This window comes from the organism of the source record quoted next, unplaced genomic scaffold (genome assembly GCF_019419815.1).
Source record: "Pyrus x bretschneideri cultivar Hongxiangsu unplaced genomic scaffold, Pyrus_bretschneideri_v1 Contig5, whole genome shotgun sequence".
NCBI lineage: Eukaryota > Viridiplantae > Streptophyta > Magnoliopsida > Rosales > Rosaceae > Pyrus > Pyrus x bretschneideri.
This window is the reverse complement of record NW_025999787.1, coordinates 9,044,500-9,065,802: the sequence shown is the minus strand read 5'-3', so window position 1 is coordinate 9,065,802 and position 21,303 is coordinate 9,044,500. Positions and strand designations below refer to the sequence as shown.

The 21,303-nt window shown below is 38.3% G+C and overlaps 2 protein-coding genes and 1 pseudogene across 2 annotated transcripts; 2 read left to right on the top strand and 1 right to left on the bottom strand.

Moving 5' to 3' along the window:
* Positions 1 to 4,359: 4,359 nt before the first annotated feature.
* On the bottom strand, positions 4,360 to 6,012 carry LOC103948929 (annotated as a pseudogene).
* Positions 6,013 to 8,392: 2,380 nt separating this feature from the next.
* Positions 8,393 to 13,886, top strand: LOC103945537 (protein TIC110, chloroplastic). The gene is made up of 14 exons (XM_048569171.1): positions 8,393 to 8,951; positions 9,043 to 9,226; positions 9,318 to 9,383; positions 9,481 to 9,579; positions 9,777 to 9,843; positions 10,247 to 10,311; positions 10,396 to 10,490; positions 10,742 to 10,869; positions 10,958 to 11,058; positions 11,176 to 11,392; positions 11,611 to 11,765; positions 12,021 to 12,146; positions 12,248 to 13,219; positions 13,356 to 13,886. The coding sequence occupies exons 1-14, from the start codon at positions 8,455 to 8,457 to the stop codon at positions 13,596 to 13,598; spliced, it is 3,015 nt and encodes a 1,004-aa protein (XP_048425128.1). The 5' UTR covers positions 8,393 to 8,454; the 3' UTR covers positions 13,599 to 13,886.
* Positions 13,887 to 18,213: 4,327 nt separating this feature from the next.
* On the top strand, positions 18,214 to 19,743 carry LOC103948920 (cationic peroxidase 1-like). Its single transcript, XM_009360012.2, has 4 exons — positions 18,214 to 18,444; positions 18,631 to 18,822; positions 18,896 to 19,061; positions 19,207 to 19,743. The coding sequence occupies exons 1-4, from the start codon at positions 18,232 to 18,234 to the stop codon at positions 19,593 to 19,595; spliced, it is 960 nt and encodes a 319-aa protein (XP_009358287.2). The 5' UTR covers positions 18,214 to 18,231; the 3' UTR covers positions 19,596 to 19,743.
* The last annotated feature ends 1,560 nt before the right edge of the window (positions 19,744 to 21,303 follow it).

Below are 21,303 nucleotides of genomic sequence, written 5' to 3'. Positions count from 1 at the left end.
TATTCTGCTTTAGTGGAGCTACGAGACATTGAAGACTGTTTCTTGGACTGCCAAGAGGCTAGATTACAACCAAAGAAAACTACATATCATGTCATAGATCTTCAAGTATTAATATATCAATAGCCCAATTAGAATCAGAATAAGTTGTAATAGTTGTATCTGGTGAAAACTTGTAAGTTAAACCACAATTCAAAGTACCCTGACGATATCGTAATATCCGTTTAACCAAAATGAAATGAGCTTCAGTTGGATGCTGCATATATTGACAACAACACTCACAGATTGAGCTATATCAGGGCGAGTGAATGTCAGGTATTGAAGAGCTCCAACAAGACAACGATATAAAGTTGGATCTGAAAGAAGGTGCCTTCCTCAACAAGCAATTGAGTGTGTGGCTTAGCTGGAGTTGGTGAGGGCTTACAATGTTCCATACCAGCTTTAACTAGAAGCTCATTGGCATATTTTGTCTGATTAACAAATAAATCCCCATTAGGCTTATACTGAACTTGTAATCCAAGGAAATGAGTGACAGAACCCATATCCTTAAGATCAAAAAATTCTACAAGTCCATTGATAACTTCTTGAACAATAGAATCACTAAATCCTAGTGAGAATAATATTATCAATGTACAAGAGCATAATAACCACAACACATTTATGCTGTTTCACAAATAAACTAGTATCAGATTGTGAGGCAACAAATCCCAGTAATGGAAGTACTTCGGTGAACTTAGAATTAATGCCATGCCCTCGGTGCTTGCTTAAGCCCATATAAGGATTTAACAAGTCTACAAACATGATTGGTAGAATCAACAAAGCCCTGAGGTTGATGCATATAAACCTCTTCCTGCAAATCCCCATGAAGGAACGCATTTTTTTTTTATGTCCAATTGCCTTAATTTCCAATAACACTTAGTAGCTAGAGCAAGTATAAGCCTTACTGTGGAATGCCGTACTACTAGACTAAAAGTTTCAGAGTAATCAATCCCATGTTCTTGAGTAAACCCCTAAGTGACTAAACGAGCCTTATACCTAGCAATGCTACCATTAGGGTATTTTTTAACTTTGTAAACCCATTTACAACCAAAAATAAACCTATCTGTGGGAGGAGGAACCAAAACCCAAGTACCCTAAGTTTGTAAGGCATCATACTCCTTTTGCATAGCTTTCTACCAATGAGAAATAGAGGAAGCTTTTCGAAAACTTTTAGATTCAGCCTCATTAGTGATATCAACAACATAAGTATAACCAGAAACACCATAATCATGTTCATCAAGTTGAAGAGATTGTAACTGAGGTAAAGAGGCAATGTATGCAGAATAATCTTGTTTGGTAATAGCACTAGTTTGTAGCCTAGTTTGAATAGTAGAATTAGGAGGACAAAGAAGACATACTTGAATTTGTGCAAGGTTATGGACAGGTAACAAAGTTGAGTGATCCTGAGAGATAGGGCTAAAATGAGTGTTTGATGAAAAAGTTGAAGATTATGGTATTGAAGTTGAACTGTGAACATTATCTGATAACTATGTGAACTGGAGAAATATAACTCATGCTGAGAATTAACTGTGGAAGATACTGAATTACTAGAACCAATGCTGGAAAGAGGTATTGGTAAAGTGGCAACAATTGGTGATCTCAAAGTAGAATCATATTTGGAGCCAGTCTTGACAGAGGAAGTACTATGTGTTAACTTGGCAGCTGAACTTGCCTTATTATGTATCACATGCCTACATAAAAATTGCTTCTTGGATGGCAAGTGATAACATATTGTCCCTTTATAACCAACATCATAACCCAAAAAAATGTTGAAGCTTATGTTGATTATAAGGTCTAATGTAGGGGAAAATAGATGATCCAAATACCTTCACATAAGTAATATTTGGATGTTTGTGATAGAGACTAAAAAATGGAGAATCCATTCCCAGAGATTGAGAAGGCATTCTATTAATGAGAAAGACTGCATGTGCGCAGGCATGAAACCAAAAAGACTAAGATAATCCTGCAGTGTGTAACAAAGTGATAGCTGTCTTAACTATGTGTCTTCTCTCAACAAATCCGCTTTGTTGAGGTGTATATGGACAAGAGATCTTATGCACCATTCCTTTAGAAACCAAGAAATTATCAAATTGCTTACTGTGAAATCACCACCACCATTAGATTGAAAGCATTTAATACTAATGCCAAATTGCACAGAAACAAAAGTATGAAATCTCACAAAGATTTGAAACAAATCTAATTTATTGCAAAGTGGAAACATCTATACAAACTTGGTACAATCATTTGCAAATGTAACATAATACGTGTAGCCTTCAACATATCTAATTGGAGAATGACCCCATATATCAGAATGTATCTTATCAAAAGGAAACAAACTTCCACAAGTTTTCTCAGAAAAAGGAAGCCTTGACATTTTGACATGTATACAAGCAAAACACATTGTACAAGACTCATCGACGGTAGAAGAAACATTAGACTTATGTAACATAGAAGATAAAATTGCATGGTAGGATGCCCCAACCTCTGGTGCCAAATAGTTGACTTGATTACTTGTCCAAGATGTGCTGAAAAAAAAAAAGGCTGCACTGATGAAGAAATACCCTTGTATACTGGAATCCAAAATAACTCATTAGCCCTACTCTTTCCTTAGTATATGATAGCCTTTGTTACCTTGTCCTACGCAAAAAACAGATATCATCACAAATAAACCAACATCGATTATCCTTACATAACTATTTTACAGATAATAAGTCTTCTGTAATATGAGGAACATGTAAAACTTCGTTCATTTTCAAATAAGGTGAATGCATAATAAGTGTTGTGGAACCAATATGCTCAATGGGCAAACCTTGACCATTACCCACTTTAATCTTATCTGAATATTCGAAAGAAGTAGCTTGAGTGAGATTCTGCATATATGAGGTCATGTGATAACTTGAATCTAGTGTCTACAACCTGGGTGTCACTGGTTGGATAAGGAGAGATATTATGCAGCTAAAACATCTCAATAAGTACTGGGATGTGAAGATGATGGTTGAAATGATGGAGAAATAGGATGCTGATATGCAAAGTTTGGCTGCACTTGAAAAATGCTGGAGGAGGAGCACATTGATAGGCAAAATTACCTCTATGGTAACACTCAAGTGCTATATGTCCATGTTTGCCACATATTTGACATTCTGAAAGATTAGGAGTGGAATTTGGATGTCTATAGAAACAATTAAGTGCAGTATGTCCTATTCGTTGGCAAATTTGACATTCATGTTGTATAGTAAAACGAGTATCATTGTTGCCAGACCATGGTTGCCATCCTCTTTGCCTTTGATTAAAATTGGAACCCTTGCCCCTATTATAAAACTTCTTAAAACCACATCCCTGAGATCCTCCATATGAGTTTCTGTAAGTTGAAGACCTTGGACCATTTGTATTGAAATTAGAGGAAAAAGGGCCTCGCATATACATGGCTGCCATAAAGTGAGAAAGAGTATTTTCCATTCCCTCAATGTCTCTTTCAATGTTTAACAGTTGGGCTTGAAACTCTTTAAGAGAAATTGATGATTCTCTAGCAAATTCTTGACGCACCGACACCAAGTATCTTGACGCACCAACACCAAATCGTCGCAGCAACTCGAACGATGAGTTTCGTTATCCTGAATCAAGCAACTAGCAACCCCATAGGAGAATCGCCATCTCTGGATACCATGACAAAAGTAAGAACAAATCCTCTAAATTTGCAGAGATGAAAAACAAGAAATTGAGAAGAAGAGAGAGCTCAGAAATCCTGGTTGTTTGTTATATCTTTTCTTAACCGCTAACCAATCCATTTTTGGCTATTTATAGCTTTACATATTTGGTAACTACCTTGCTTAACAACTAAGCTACCTTACACCTTCTAATCTATTGACACTTGGCAATCTAAGATCTTTACATTTGTCATTACAGTAATATTGTTATTAAATTCTAATATTTTTGAAGTCGAGGCAAACCTGACAAAGAAAATATTGATAAAGAACCACTTGATCTCCACCGAGTCAGCACCGTTAGTAAATAACCAGCGCTGTTTTGGATGAAATCCACAGTCCGTTACACTTGCATACAACACCAGAGTCCTTGTAAATATTAACTTTATGAAATATTCCTGCAACTCTGCATAAATAAAGCATCTTATCAAGCCCTTATTCTAGAGAGAAGAGAGCTCTCCATATTATGCTTTCAAAGACATTCAAGCCCGTGAAAGCACGTTATTTTGTCAATATAAAGAAAGCTGTATCACCTATCGTATTTAAGCTTGTATGATCTCAGAGCATTTCCAAAGGAACATAAAACGGTGATCTAGTTAGATCCCACCATGCATGAAAAACCTTATCCAGTGCAATCATCGGCATCGACCTTGTCTTTTTGGTTTCGGATTGATACAAAATCGGCAAACTTTTCCTTCCACACTTTCTAAGCATTCCTGACTTGATCCAAACTCTGTATCTGGAATGCCTGTGTTTCTATCTAATTTCTCATCGCATTCAGTCCAAGGAGATCCTGAAAGATCTAAGAACTTTGTGACTTGAGGCAACATAACAGATATAAAGAACTCAATCGTCGACCGCCTTATTTATTTCTTCTTATTCAACCATTGTCATCATTTCAGGCCTTGTTACTTTTTTTACTCTAATTGAAAACCTGTTCCCTCTTAAAAACAAAACTTCAGATGGGGCTAGTGGTAGGACTACTCGGGAAAACTTGGTCAGCAACAATGTCAGAATATCTCTAGGGAGTAACTGGTGCTTTATGGCCACAACAGTTCCAACCATTTTGCGGATCTGGTGAGCATACAAAGATTATTGTTACTGAACTAATTCTCCCAATAAGAAGTAGACAAATGGCAGTAAGAAAATATCTTAGTTATTAGGGTGAAATTTGAAATATAGATGTGATGAACTAGAGTACTATTATGTGTGTGTGTGTGTGTGTATCAAAGAACTTTCAAGGTCAAGCCAAAATGACTTACTTTGATGTAACATGAAAGACTCTCCCCATATGGAAACTTCAACATAATCATGTCCGAGTGATTTCTCCACTTTCCCACAAGAACGCTGAAAAATCTTTCTTAAATGAGAAGCACCTATTCAATCTCTTTCATCAGGTTCATATAACCATCTTGCACGGAGCACCGAACCAGCACTTTGATCCTTCACAACATCTCTCTGCTTCTTACAAGCATTGAGTAAGCTGTCATTAGTATTGTTAGAAAGTGAAGAGTTTTGGTTCAGTACCTCGGCATTTGATCTTGACGCATTTCTTCCATCAAAGTATTATTCCCCGTTACTTTCCTCAGACCCATAGTCGGAGGCTATTGCCTGGTATCGACACTTTCTATGTTTAGGTGATTGTTTTTTGGAAAGCTTCGACGTGTATTTACATTGTATAGTATAATTATGAAAATGATGTTCTCCCTGCAGATCACAGATAGACTATTCAACGCAAGAATTTTTCTCAAAGCAGTAACTAAATTAGGCGCTGAAAGGATCGTAACGGTATTAAAGAAATGAATGAAAACAAAAACACCACATCAAGGAACAGATTAACTACCGTAAGATAAACTTGTATAGTAAGAAAATGCATGCCATCGCAAGGAACATATCAAGAAAATCTAGATTTGATTAATATCTGCAAATTGGCACAATTACATTAAATGGGAAATGCATGTCAAAATGCTGAAAACTTTGATAGGAAATCATACCTCTGTGCAGGCAAAATGTTGAAAACTTTGATATTACGAGGCAGATAAGAGTTAATGTGATTCAAAAGATCCATGCTAAAAGGGTCTCCAGATTTTGTTGGAGCATCAACCTAATGCCACATATGTGGTTGTGATGGAAAGAGGATGAGAGAAAGGAGATGTTTGCTGCCCAATCGGGAAGAAGGGGAAGAGAGACTGACTAATCGGTAGAGACAGGAAGGAAAGGAAATGAGGGAATCCAGACCCCATTTTAACCTGCAACCTGACCCGACGACCTCCATGGTTTTCGACGTCTTTCATGGTGGATTTTCGGTGAGTTGTAGCCATTCACCACCTGAGAAACACTCCACGACTGTCCTTCTACCAATTCCACCTCAAAATCGAAGAAGTTTGGCCTTAGTTTCACGAAGAACGGAACCTGTCAGTGTTAATGGGTGCAAGGTGGCAATCCGCCTTTCTTGCAACCCTCATTGTTGAATACCACCACCAATCTACTCCTCTTAACCTTAGGAAAAAAGTCCATGCATTGCTTGGGGCGTCTGAGTTCGTTTTAGCGTCGAATCGAGAACACCCATTTCAAGGGTTTCCGATGGATCGAGAGTGATTTGAGGTGTTTTTGGGCCCAATTGGACTTTGACTCAGGTATGAAAGTTGTTTCTCTCAATGAGATCTTTATTCCTATAAAATTTGGGAATTTTTGGAGTTGTTGAATTTTCCGATGAGTCAAGGCTGCTGGCTGTTGCATGTAGCGTCACGTGGCCTTTCGGGATGCCGCCTCATGGCAGCTTGTGCAGCGGCGCTTGGGGGGAAACCCAAGGTCCCTCCTTAGGTTTTTCGACGTGCCAAATCCTAATTCACCGTCTGTTTTCCCAAATTCTATCGTTTAGGTATAGTTTTACTAAATGGTCCTTAATTGTGTTTTTAATGGGAAGTGACACCATTCTCGCTAGTTTGAGCGGGCTCCCGAGCAATGAAAAACTTGTGAATGGACCCTTTCTAAACTTACATGGTTTTATAAAAATATTAGGTTTGCATGCATTGCACATTTCATTAACGGAGCATGTTTTATAATATGTTTTTATAGATTTCCATATTTAGGATTTATAGAGAGATTATGATTTATTTAAATTGCTTTCATGAGATATTTATGATTTATAGAATTTACGTTTTACGAAAGGTATAAATTATTTGACTTTCGTATATGAAATTCTATGGATTACAAATACAATTTATTTGATGGATTTATGAATATGTGCTATCATGGATTTACGAGATGAGGATTTAAGTTTTTGAGCTCTCTGGATTTGAGATGAGATATGTTTTCGGTACGTATCTAGTGGGTTATCATACAACACATCCACACAACACGGGTATGCACACGTCTATGGCCATAAGACACAGTTGATGGTATTTATGTATATACCTTTTATCCAGCGTAACCCGGAGTCGTACAACTTCACCTTCGAATGATGGACCATGGTTTCTTCACTAGCGTAACCTAGTGTCGTGCAGCTTTACCTTCGGGTGATGGACAGGTACTGCCTTCAGGCGAATGAGGAGTTGATGATATTGATGACACACCCCCAGCTTCACTGGGGAAACCAATGTTGGACAGCTTTACTAGGCACGGCTAGTGTCGGTGTGTGATGTTATATACCCTCTTCTTTGGCGTAACCCAAAGTCATACAACTTCACCTTCAGGTGATGGACCATGGTTTCTTCACTAGCGTAACACAGTGTCATATAGCTTCACCTTTGGATGACGGACATGTACTGCCTTCGGGCGACTATGATACCCCTAGAGACTACATTATTTATAAGATTTACGGATTTACCTTGGGGCGGCGATAACATTAGTATTAACTATTGAGCATGGTTTTACATTATGCATGTTTTACGAACGTTTTCATGGCATGCTAAAGTTTTTAGAAAACTTACTATGTAGTATATATGTGTTTTCAAAACAGGGAATTAGTATGTTAAGAAAGAAATCAGTTTTCGTATTATTAGTATTATTATAAACTTTGGTCCACTCATCTTTTTATTTTTGCGCCCACTAAGGCGTTAGAATCAAGGCACATAATTCCAGCATCTCCACTCACTTTTTCTGTTTTTGTACCCCCTCAGGAGTTAGAATCGAGGCACACAATTCCGGTGTCAGGACATTTCTACGTAGGGATATTCGAGTCTCCTTTGTGTATGACTCATTCCTCGGTTCGTACCTTTTTATCGTAATTCTTTCACTTTATTCTTGATTAGTTGTATGCTCTGAACACGATTTTGCATTAGTGTATCGCTTTCTAATTACATATTTTATCGGTATGCATGTTTTTAATGGCTTCATCATCCTCAGATGTCAACCAAGACGTATTTATCTAGATATTTGGAGATATCGGGGTTGAGATGTGTCAAGGAAGATTCCAGAGAGAGGAGAACCAAACGGCTCCTCAAGCTTGGTTTAAATAGGAAGCTGCTAGGGTTTCATCGCACGTGGGGACTCACACGGGTAAAGACAAATAAATATTTAGGCCCAGTAACATTTGTGACCATGTCCATATCTTTTAGGCCCAAGTAGCCTAACGTTGCAGTTCACTTTCACTCTGTATCTTCTCCAATCCTCAGTTTCCTTTTCCGTCAAACCCTGCAAAATCCCTTTTACTCCCTCCACCCTTCCCCCCTCCCATAACGACGTCGTATCCCCTTATCCCGCCACAGTGGGACCCATGAATCCCTCCACCCTCACTCCCCACCGCTCCGCTTTCCGCTCGCCCTTCCTCAACCCCATTTCTCTCCCCGCCGCAACCTCCGTACACTCCCGACGACGCCGTTTCATGGTCTCATTTCCCCGGAACTCTGCCGCCTCCTCGGAACAATCAGCAGATGCTTCACCGCCGCCTCCCGATGTCTTCGGCGGCAAGAGAGAGCTCACCGGTATCCAGCCCGTTGTGGAGAAGCTTTCGCCGCCCCTCCGGATAGTGACGTCGGCAATTGTGTTCGCTGGAGCTGTGGCTGCGGGTTATGGGTTGGGTCTCCGGTTGGGGAAGTCCCAAAACGCAGCTTATGGCGGTGCAGCGGTGCTTGGAGCCGCCGGTGGGGCCGCCTTATACGCTATGAACTCTTGTGCTCCCGAGGTCGCCGCGGTTGACTTGCACAATTACGTTGCCGGGTTCGACGACCCGAAAGCTGTTAAGAAGGAGGACATTGAAGGCATTGCGAGAAAGTGAGAATTAAGTAACAAAATTCTCAGCTGGGTCGTGCAAATTACAGTGAATTTGATTGAATTTGCATTTAAAGTTTGTTAACTTTTGCAGATATGGTGTGAGCAAGCAAGACGAGGCGTTTAATGCCGAGCTCTGTGATTTGTACTGTCGTTTTGTCACTTCTGTTCTTCCTCCTGGAGCTCAAGAACTCAAAGGGGACGAAGTCGACACAATCGTCAGCTTCAAGAATTCTCTGGGAATCGATGACCCCGAAGCAGCTTCAATGCATATGGAGGTGGGTTTTTATTTACTTCTCGGTTTGTGAAAGCAAATGAATTTACTCTTTGTTTCACCTTTAAATATGTTGGTGGTTTTTTGGGTTTCAGATTGGAAGGCGAATTTTCAGACAGAGGCTCGAGACTGACCGTGAGGGTGATCTAGAGCAGCGTCGGGTAGGTCTTTGCTGCCAGAAACTTTGAGACTGTTGTTACCCTATTTGAATAGTTGAGGTACAGGGCTTTGACCATTGTTAGTGAGTCTCCAGTGCAGGCGTTTCAGAAGCTGATATATGTTTCGACTCTTGTGTTTGGGGATGCTTCATCTTTCCTCTTACCTTGGAAGCGTGTTTTCAAAGTTACTGATTCCCAGGTATCATAACTAGTAAATTATTTGACCGATGAAATTGTTGTTCTTTGTGCTCTATGCCCGGAGTCGATGTTCTTGCCATCTTTCTAGTTGTTTTATGGTCGTCGAAACTTAATTGGGTCAGACTCATATGATATTGTAATTTGGTATTCATTGTGTTTTTCTCTTGCTGCATGATTCATCATTCCTTTTTCTGACAGGTTGAGCTGGCTATCCGTGATAATGCCCAGCATTTATACACTTCCAAGTTAAAATCCGTTGGCAGAGGTAACCGCATCATTCATTAAGGCTTTTATCATTCACTACCGATTTAAAATCAGAAGATACACTGAGCAATTGAAATTTGTTTTTAAATTTGACCTTTTGTAGAGAATGGTTCATAGGATACAAGGAACAATTTGTTTGATTTTTTGTTATATTTATATTTGATGGTACACTCTTATTACTTTAACAGTCCAATTAAGAAAACATATGAGGAAAAACTTGTTAGTTATCTCAAAGAGACGGAGTGTTAGGCATATGATCTTACTTGCTCTAAGTCTCTTTTTAAGTATCTTTTTTTTTTTATAAAGATTTTCATTAGATTAGTTCAACATTTTTATGCAAGCTTTTAATGCTCTTACACCTGTTATGCGCCAAATCCTGACAAATTTATCTATCTTGTTCTCAGATATTGGAGTAGAGCAGCTTGTTAAGCTTAAAGAAGCACAACTCATGTATCAGCTCTCTGACGAGGTACCTTCTTTGCAATGTATTTGCTAGACCTGCACTATCTTGTCTTTAGTTGTTTCTTAATGTGGATAATTCTGTTTGATGCAGCACGCAGAGGACTTGTTCAAGGAACATGCAAGAAAACTAGTTGAGGCAAATATTTCAGCAGCACTTCGTATACTCAAGTCCAGAACCAGATCAGCGTAAGTTCACTACTTCCATACATAAGTGCAGCTTAGTTCTATGTTATTGGTATAAATACTTAAGTTCATTGCCATCCAAGTTTAGCCCGGGGATTGGTTATTATTTTTTATTTTTGTATGAAAGAGTCTCAGATCAAAATATGAACGTAGAAAGATGTTTTGTTTAATTTCTGTTAAGAACTTTTGGTTCCGATGACATTAATGATTTTCAAACTTAACACTAGTAGATCCTAATAGACTTAGTTTTTCAGTGCTGGAATCACGGAAGTTGTGGAAGAGCTCGATAAAATGCTAGAACTCAATAGTTTGCTCATCTCACTAAAGAACCAGCCAGATGCAGCTCGCTTTGCACCTGGGGTTGGGCCGGTTTCTTTACTTGGTAAGAATCTGTGCTGGTCTCTTGGTTGTTCTTCTCTAAGGCTGAGTTTTGGACACCCCAGCTCTACTTACTTGTGTCTCTGACTTAGGTGGCGACTATGATGCTGATAGAAAGATGGATGACTTGAAGCTCCTCTTCAGAGCATATGTTACGGATTCTTTATCCACAGGTCGCCTGGAAGAGAGTAAGGTAAACAAAGGCTGGCATGCATATTTTTTTTGCTTAAAAACTGCTTTAAAAACTGCTACCATTGCTGCTTCTGCAGTTTCTACTATTCTTATTTATGATTAATTTTTGCCTGTGTAGCTTTCAGCCTTGAATCAGTTAAGGAATATATTTGGTTTGGGCAAACGAGAGGCAGAATCCATTGTGCTTGATGTTACTTCGAAGGTATACCGTAAATGTCTTTCACAATCTGTTACATCGGGGGAGTTAGAAGCCGCAGACAGCAAAGCAGCCTTCCTTCAAAATATCTGTGAGGAGCTGCATTTTGATCCACAAAGAGCCAGCCAGATTCATGAAGGTAATGGAAGTTGCAATGCTTGTCCTTTGCGCAAATTTTTTTAATATATTTATTTTCAACACTCACCGAGGACATTCCTTTTTTATTTCGTGGATCAAACAGTTAATGTGCATTTAGGAATATCTGTTCCCTTGGTTCATAACCAAACACTACCTTGGTGTTATAATTAATATTCTGTTTTGTCCCTCTCAGAATCTGACCTGTGTTTCTTCTTTTAGAAATTTACCGGCAAAAGCTTCAGCAGTGTGTTGCTGATGGAGAGCTGAATGAGGATGATGTTGCTGTATTGTTAAGGCTACGGGTCATGCTTTGTATACCTCAGCAGACAGTTGAGGCTGCCCATTCAGATATCTGTGGCAGTTTGTTTGAAAAGGTAACTACAATTTTTCTTTTAAGCTCCTTTGTTTGGTATCTGAGATATTTGGTGGCATGGACCCGTATAGTGGTTTTCCTTAAGACCCATCATCTGCATGTGCACACGTACCATAATTTTTTTTCTTAGTTTTTGTTGCTTCTTAATTTAGCTTTCCTATTAGAGCCTCCACTATAAACATGCGTAAATATGTTAAGAAAAGTCTGCTATTTTGGAATAGGCTTTATACTGATTCTTGTGGTGGTTTCTGTCCAGGTTGTGAAGGACGCAATTGCATCTGGTGTTGATGGTTATGACGCTGATGTAAAACAAGCCGTGAGAAAGGCAGCTCATGGTCTGCGATTGTCTAGGGAGGCTGCCATGTCTATTGCTGGCAAGGCAGTGAGTATCCATTTAATCGCTTTATTTATTTATATTTTAATGTAGAGTTTGTGAATTCAAATTTAACATGCTCTCTTCTTTGTTTACTTCTATCTATGCAGGTAAGAAAGATTTTTATTAACTATGTAAAACGAGCGCGGTCAGTTGGTAGCCGTACTGAGTCTGCAAAAGAACTTAAAAAAATGATAGCCTTCAACACATTGGTTGTGACTGAATTGGTGGCAGACATAAAAGGGGAATCATCTGATTCCGCCACAGAAGAGCCAATAAAGGAGCCAGAGACAGAAGTCCTGGAGGATGAGGAATGGGAATCTATTCAGACACTTCAAAAGATTAGACCCGACAAGGAGCTTGCTGCAAAGTTGGGGAAGCCCGGCCAGACTGAGATAACTCTTAAAGATGACCTGGAAGAAAGAGAGAGGACTGACCTATACAAAACATACTTGCTGTTTTGTATAACTGGGGAAGTGAAGAGGATTCCCTTTGGTGCTCAGATCACTACAAAGAAGGATGATTCAGAATATGTGCTACTAAATCAGCTTGGGGCGATATTGGGTTTAAGCACTATGGAGATAGTGGAAGTACACAGGAGCCTGGCCGAGCAAGCTTTCAGGCAACAGGCAGAGGTGATTTTAGCTGATGGACAATTGACAAAAGCCAGGGTAGAGCAACTTAATGAATTGCAGAAGCAAGTTGGCTTGCCTCCACAGTACGTGGAAAAGATAATAAAGAATATAACTACTACAAAAATGGCAGCTGCGATTGAAACCGCTATTGGTCAGGGGAGGCTCAATATTAAGCAGATAAGAGAACTTAAAGAATCAAGTGTTAATTTAGACAGCATGATATCTGAGAGCCTGCGAGAAAGTCTGTTCAAAAAGACCGTGGATGAGATATTCTCATCAGGCACTGGAGAGTTTGATGAGGAAGAAGTCTATGAGAAAATCCCAGCAGATCTCAATATTAATGCTGAGAAGGCCAAGAATGTTGTTCAAGAGCTTGCACGGACCAGATTATCAAACTCACTGATTCAAGCTGTGTCACTTCTGAGGCAGAGAAATCGTCAAGGAGTGGTATGGATTTGTTGTATCTTTTATTATTTTAGTCCTGTAACTACTACGTGCTAATTTTGATTAGTGAATCGGTGTAGATAGGCCGTTAAATTTGATTGAATGGCAGAGTTTGATGATTTGTTTGTGCTTTTTGCAGGTTTCCTCTCTTAATGACTTGCTAGCTTGTGACAAAGCTGTGCCTGCCAAGCCACTTTCATGGGAAGTTCCAGAGGAGCTGGCCGATCTCTTTGGCATATACATGAAAAGTGATGCGGCACCAGAGAAATTATCGCGCTTGCAGTATCTCTTGGGCATTAGTGACAGCATGGCCACTGCTCTCCTGGAGATGGGAGATAGATTACAAACCATCGGTGCGGAGGAGGAAAAGTTTGTATTCTGATCGTCGCTGAGGCAGTAGTAGTATTAGAAGGTGCACCGGGGAGTAGGCCTCTGCCTGCTAGGCTGATTTTTGTTCGTCATCCATGTTTCCTTGACAAAGAGAGCTAGTGTGAGAGAATTTATAATGTGATTATTATAGACTAGTTGTCAATGCAATTGTGAAAATTCTGGATAGCCGTAGAATAAGTTTGTTGCATCGTTTAATTTTCGTTATACGACGAGATTTTCGACTTCTGGTTTAGAATGTTTTAAATCAAATGTATCAGGGAAGACCACTTCTGGTTTGGAATTTGATAGTTGCTCCTTCTCTGCTTTGGCTTCAGACAAAATGTTGAACTTCGCTTGTTTCAGTCACTAACATGCACAACAGTTGGTATTACAGTTAAATTTTCAGGTTAATTTATGGTTTAGCTCGTCTACGTGGCGAGTCAAATTTTGGAGAATGTTTTGGTTTGGAGAAATTTTTTGGTGTGACCGTAATGTTCATGGTGTTGCGAACTTTTATTTATTAATATTATTTCTGTTATGTAATTTCTATGCAAGGAAAAGTTGATTTTTTGCGATCAAAAGATCACGGATTCAAGTCGTGGATACAACCTCTTTGCAAAGTAAAGGTAATAAACATTCATCTCTCGATCCTCACAAAACAGAAAGTCTTGTTGGCCTGAGGTCGATCTGTCTTTTTATGTAATTTCAGTGTCCACTCATTAATTGGTAATAACGTGTCGATGTTGGTATCCACGAAATTTCTACCCTCTTTGTTGATGTTTAAAATGGTCAGTTAGTAAGGACAGTACGCCGCTCCTTTGCGTCTGTGTTGGAATCACATCCCCGGATATTGTGGCAGTGGCAGTTAACAATATCCTTCTGTCCAAAAGAAAACCCAAGCTAATGACCGTCGTCAATACTCTCAAGAATTACATAGCCCGTGTTAATAATTAGCAAAACATTCAAAAGTTAATAATTAGCAAAACATTCTTTTGACATTGATGATCCTATCAACTTCGGGGATTAAGGGTAATCATGAGCTAAGAAAAATGGATTATAAAGGAATTTATCATAGGTGCACTAAGTCCATATTATCTCATTCGTAATCTTTCCTTACATGATTTTACTTTAGCTGATCATATGGATTTGTCAAACACAAACCAGCCATATTCAAAGGAAACCGAAAACTTTGAATTTTAATCCTCTAGAGACCACTAAATCCGGTAAAACAAGTCTTCTATGAAGCACGCTTTTGCCACCTTCGGAGGAGAACAGCTTAAGTGCAATTGAGGATATCTTGACACGCCCCAATCCTGATATCTCCAAATATCAGGATAGGCACGTGCTAGCTGACACCTGAGGGTGACGGAGCCATTTTAAAACATGCATACAACTAAAATACGTAGTTAGAAAGAAATTCACCAATGCAGAATCGTATTCAGAGCATATAACTAATCAAGAATAATGCGAAAGAATCATTATGAAATAAATGGGATTACCAAGAAAGTGGGTCCTAAACCAAAAGGGCTCGAAGATACCTATGCGGAAGTGCTCTGACGTCGGGATCGAATGCCTCGATTCTAACTCCTAAGGGGGCGCAAAATCAAAAGAGTGAGTGGACCAAAATTTATAATAATAGTACTAATAATAAGCAAACCATTTCCCTTATGAACATACTAACCCCATGTTTTGAAAACACATATAATACTACATAATAGATTTTTTGAAAACTCTAGTATGCACTGAAAAACATTTGTAAAACATGTACGTGTAAAACAATGCTCAATAATGGTGCTATTGCTACCCGAAGGTAAATTCGTAAATCTCATCAATATTGTACTATCTAGAGGTATCATAGTCGCCCAAAGGCAATACCTGTCCATCACCTAAAGGTGAAACTGTATGACATTGGGTTACGCCAGTGAAGAAACATGATAGGTCCCATCACCTGAAGGTGAAGCTGTGCAACTCTGGGTTACGCTAGAGAAGAAATATATACATAGATATCATCAAATGTGTCATATGACCATAGATGTCTACATACCTATTTTGTGTGGATGTGTTGTATGACAACCCATTAGATAAGCACTAAAAAACATACCTCAAAACTCATATCAAATATGGAGCTGAAAAGCTCAAAGTCTCATCTCGTAAATCCATGACACTGCATAATCATAAATTCGTAAAATAGATCATATTCATATTCCATAGAAATTCATATATGAAAATCTAATAATTCATAAATCATATTCGGAAATCTGTATTATATCATATGCGTAAATCCAATAATTCATAACCTTTCGTAAAACATAATTCGATAAATCATAAATCATGCATAAGACATAAAATCATAAAATCATGCTTTTCGTGAATGCAAGCCTAATATTTTATAAAAACACGCAAGTTAAGAAGGGGTCCACTCTCTTATTCCGCTACCAGGGCGCCGCTCGAACGAGGGAGGATGGTGTCACCTTCCACTGACGCACCTAAACACAAATAGAGACCTTTATAATAAAACTCTACTAATACGATAGAATTTGGGAAAACGGACAACAAATTTAAAATCAAGACGTCGAAATTAGCCTACGAGGGGTCCCGGCTAAAACTCGAAAAAGTCAACTCAAAAATCAAAGTTGACCGGTCAATGGAAGTCAACGGGTCAATGGGTCACAGTCAACGGGTCAGATCCAGTTAGGGTTAATGGGCCAAGGGTTTTGAGCTTGGGTTATTGGGTCAATGGATTTGGGCCTGGAATTCGAATTAGGCTTGAGCCGGGTTATAGCATTAGGCTTGGTTATTAGGCTAATGGGTTTAGGTTTGGGTTTGGGCTAAAGTTATTGGGCTGGGTTGGTTACATGGATCAGGTTTTTGGTGCACGGGTTGTGTCGACTCGGCTTCAGGTCGTGGGTCGGTTGGTCTCCACGAAGAAGAAAGCAGGAGCTTCCCAAGCTCCGACCATCCTCGAAACTCAACTAAACCTAGTCATTTTATATATCAAATTGAAGCCCACAGAACAAGGAGTCAAAATATACCTTTGGTTCCCTTGACCGTGGTTGTAGTTGGCTGAAAAACCACTTGAAAGTTAACAGACGCCAGAAAATTGGAAAATGAAGGACATATATGAACAGGGTTAAAACCCTTGATATTTGACCCAAAATCCACTAAATAACTAGAAATTGTCACCAAAACTTGGGGTAAATCCTCCTTAGTCAAGCTTGCCTTGGTTTTTGAGTTCTAAGTCAACTCGCTAGAGAAAACGGCAATTCCACCAAGGACTAAGGCTAAAGATGGCTGAGTTCGTGGCAGTGGTGGTGTGCTTGGAGAAAGGGAGAGAATGGTGAGAGGAAGGGAATGTTTCCCGAGGAAGACAATGAGAAAAGAGGGAAAAGATAGAAGGAGAGAGTTCAAGAGATTGAGAGAGGAAACCATGTGGCAGAAGAAGAGTGGGGGTGTAGTGTAGGTGTGGGTTCCACGGGTCAGAATAATATTAAATAATTAAATATCCAACCCTAATATCTAGAATAATGAATTGACTATTTTGTCCTTCAACTTCGTAGTTCCGTAAAACGTTCCTCATAACTCCAAATCCGATCCCACACGCTCGTAGTGGCGAGCGCTACAAGGATACTCTGAGAAAACGGATCTTACATTACACGACAATGCAGTCAACAAAAAATGTTTTTGCCTCGAAAGGCGTTTTCGTAAATTCACCCATTAAAATTATAAAAATTGAAATATTTAGGGGTGGGTCGTTACATTACGTGATATACTAACCGGTATATCCGCGTTCAAGGTAAGAATATCTTGTTATGAAAGTTTTGCCCATGCCTACAAGGTGTTGGAAGATTCTAAAGTTTGGGGAAATCGCAAAAACATTTATTCAACCATGGTCATACATATGTAGTAAAAAACATGTTTAGGGTTTAGGTTCGATTGACTAATGTTGTCATATTAACCACTATTGTGTTAGGTTCCTCCCTCTTTGATCACTTGAAAACTATTTAGAAAAGTAGAGTGACCCCAGGCCAATAAGATTCCTTGCGAGAGAGAAAAAGAGGAGGGGGGGGGGGGGGGGGAGTTTCATCTATCCTACGCAGTCCTATCCTTGCTTTGCAAAGAGGTTATTTCCCTGATCCAAGCCCGTGAACAAACGAGTAACCTTTCTGTTGCATTACAATGATTTGTAGGCCATCAGACACTTTTCTTATGAAGTGTAGTTTGGGTAGAAGGGTTAGATACTAATTAAAGAATAATAAAATTGATGAAATTTCTAAATTTTATGTTTGCGCAGTGACTTTCGAACTCTCAATTTCTCCATCTGAACTCAATTCGTTGCTTTTGTCCCTTGTTTTTTCTTTAATTTATTTAGTCTTGAGGCTAGAAAAAGACGAAAGAACGTATGAGACTAAAAGCGAAGTGTAAAAATCACTTTCCTCAATGTTTTTGCTGGTTCAGATAATAATTGAAATCAAGCAAACTTTGGTCATTTGGCTAAAGCTTATGACCCTTGACCTAGAACAAATAGTAAATCGGCAGACGGTTAATAATCCACTAAAGTAATCCTCTATTTATACAACTTTAAGCTCCATTCTACTGGAGAAAGAAAAGAGGAAAAGAAGTATATTGTCCCCTCTCTTTTTTCGGCTATGGCTTTTATCTCACACTCTATCAGATTCTGCTTCTTTGTGCTTTTATTCCTGTTTAGAATATCGTCTGCTCAATTGTCCTCCAATCACTACGAGACAACGTGCCCTCTAGCCCTTTTCATTGTTCGGAATGCAGTTATTAATGCAGTGGTGAAGGAGCATCGCATGGGGGCATCCTTGCTCCGACTCCATTTCCACGATTGCTTTGTCAATGTACGCCCCATTATACCCTCCATCCTCTCTCACATTCGTGCACGCACACATCCATAAAATAGTACTTGTTGTAGAATTAAAGAAAATAGGAACCTTGCATCCATGTGTGTGCTTTACAGGAATAATTTTCTTGTGTAATCATGACCATTATTAGTATTAACAAATTTTTTGTGTGATTTCAAACAGGGATGTGACGCATCTGTTCTATTAGATGACACTGCAAATTTTACTGGGGAAAAGACGGCGTTACCAAATACAAACTCATTGAGGGGATTCGAAGTGATTGATACTATAAAATCTGAGCTAGAAAGTGCCTGCCCCGGGGTTGTTTCCTGCGCAGATATCCTTGCCGTTGCAGCTCGCGATTCAGTTCTTTTGGTAAGTAACATTTAATGCATAAGTTAGAGTATAATTTATAAAAATTGATTTTAATGTACGTATGGTTATGCAGTTGGGAGGGCCTTCATGGACGGTTCAATTGGGCAGAAGAGACTCCACCACAGCAAGTTTAAGTGCTGCAAATACTGAACTCCCATCTCCAAGTCTAAATCTTAATGACCTTATATCTTTTTTTTCAACTAAAGGATTTACTACCAAAGAATTGGTAGCTCTGTCGGGTAAGTACATACATAACGAAAAAAGCAAAAAAATATTTGGGAAGTTCTTGAATTTAAGTTACTTGACTTCCAAGCAATTATATTTCCTTACATATTTGCATATTCTATTAATCTCTATTGAAAATCATCAAAATTTTGTGACTAGGATCTCACACAATGGGCCAAGCAAGGTGTCTACTGTTTCGAGAACGGATACATAATGAGACTAACATCGATTCATCATTTGCTGCATCTTTGAAATTGAACTGTACTGCGAGCTCCGGGACTGATGACAACCTTTCTTCACTAGATGTTACAAGCCCTGTCATCTTCGACAACGCTTATTTCAAGAACCTGGTGAATAGCAAGGGTCTATTGCATTCTGATCAGCAGCTTTTCAGTGGTGGCTCAACAGATTCTCTGGTTACAACTTATAGCACCACTGCCGTAACTTTTTATACAGATTTTGCAAGTGCCATGGTGAAAATGGGGAGCCTTAGCCCGCTTACTGGAACGACTGGTCAAGTTCGTACCAACTGCCGCAAAATAAACTGATCCGAGCCATTTAAAATGATCTAGTACCGTAAAACCAAGTAATTTCAGATTCTCTGTTCTAATAACAAAATGACCAAAAAAATGAGGCCGGCCAATTTAATTAAAATATCAAAGTCAAATCCTTTTTATATAATACATAGTTGAATAATTTATCGTGTGCAATGGTGGTCAGTACTATTGTCTAGTAATATTCCTCTTCACGACTCCTGTAAATGATGAGTTCGATATTAATTATAAAAGATGGTCAATGGCTTAATCAACTCCATTATTTAGTATAAACATATATCGTTGTATTAATATATATATATATATATATGTATGTATGTATGTGTGTGTGTGTGTGTGTGTGTGTGTGTGTTGTGTGATCAATTGTTGAAAATAATATATAATATGTATTTAATGGAAAATAATATATAATATGTATTTAATGGTTCAACATCAATAATTTGTAATTTTTTTTGTTCAATCCATAATAAGTCATTAGTTGTTGAACATGAATAATATGTAATTTTTTTTTGTCGAATCAATAATATGTAATTAGTTGTTGAATAAGATCAGTCCATAAGGTTAGAATAATTACTTGGAAAATTTCAAACTCTGAAGAACGATCATGTCATAGTCTCTAGACAAATCTGAAATATAGTCATTATTATACTCATAGTGATGTAGCCTAGAAATTGAGATATTGTACGTGCAATAAGATTAAAAAAGCAAAGGCGATCAATTAAGAAAAATGATCTATATTATGTGATAATGGTTGAACATCAACAGTTATTTGGAAAATTTTAAACTCTGGAGAACAATCATTTCTTAGTTTTTATAAAATTAAAAGAAATGACAATTAATTAAGAAAAGTAATTGAAGAATTGGCAATTTACAAATATTCTGGACATTTCAGGTTGTTGAAATTAACGTAACTTTAGTAATTGGTATGTGTTTAAACCTAAAATATATGAATTCGAAGAGAACAATAAGATATGCAAGACTCGTTGCTTTTAAACGAGCCTAGTGGAAATTCGTTTAAATTCTATTGTTTACTAGAGCTAAATGAAATTTTAATATTCTAAGGCACTATATAAGCAACCTTTAGGATGCAACAGTTTCTAATCTTTGATACCATTAATAAAATGTTAAGAGAATCCTCTCTTTTTTGTGGGCTCTAAATGTTTTAGGAGTTGAGAATAATCGATCTTATAAATATTGTTTATCGCTGGGTCATGAAGGTACTCTATAGTCTTACAAATTATCTTCCGTTTCTTTTATGGGTTTATTTTTGTGCAAACCTGGAACCACATAACTTCTTTTGACATTAACATCTATTTGAAGAAATTTGACGTTTCATAACTCAACTTATTTATAATTACATGTAAGATTTCTCTTCTCATCAATGTGCGATTCTATTGAAGTATCTATTATTATTGGTGGTAGGGTTTGTCTAGTTGTCATTGTTTAGTTGGTGATGGATAACAACTCATTGTCATCTTACTTTCGGCTAGGGTTAGCTGCTTGTTTGTTTACTTTAGGCTTATTTAAGAGCAATATTCCCTCATCATGAAAAGCTAGGTATTAGTTTAAGTTAGAGATAGTGGAGGTCAGGTCTTCACTCATGCTTGCTGAGCTGCCATCCTTGTCCGCACCATTCCTCCACTTTCTTTCTTGTATTCCTCTCCTATTTATGGTTGATCTTGTAAACTATTTTATACATGAT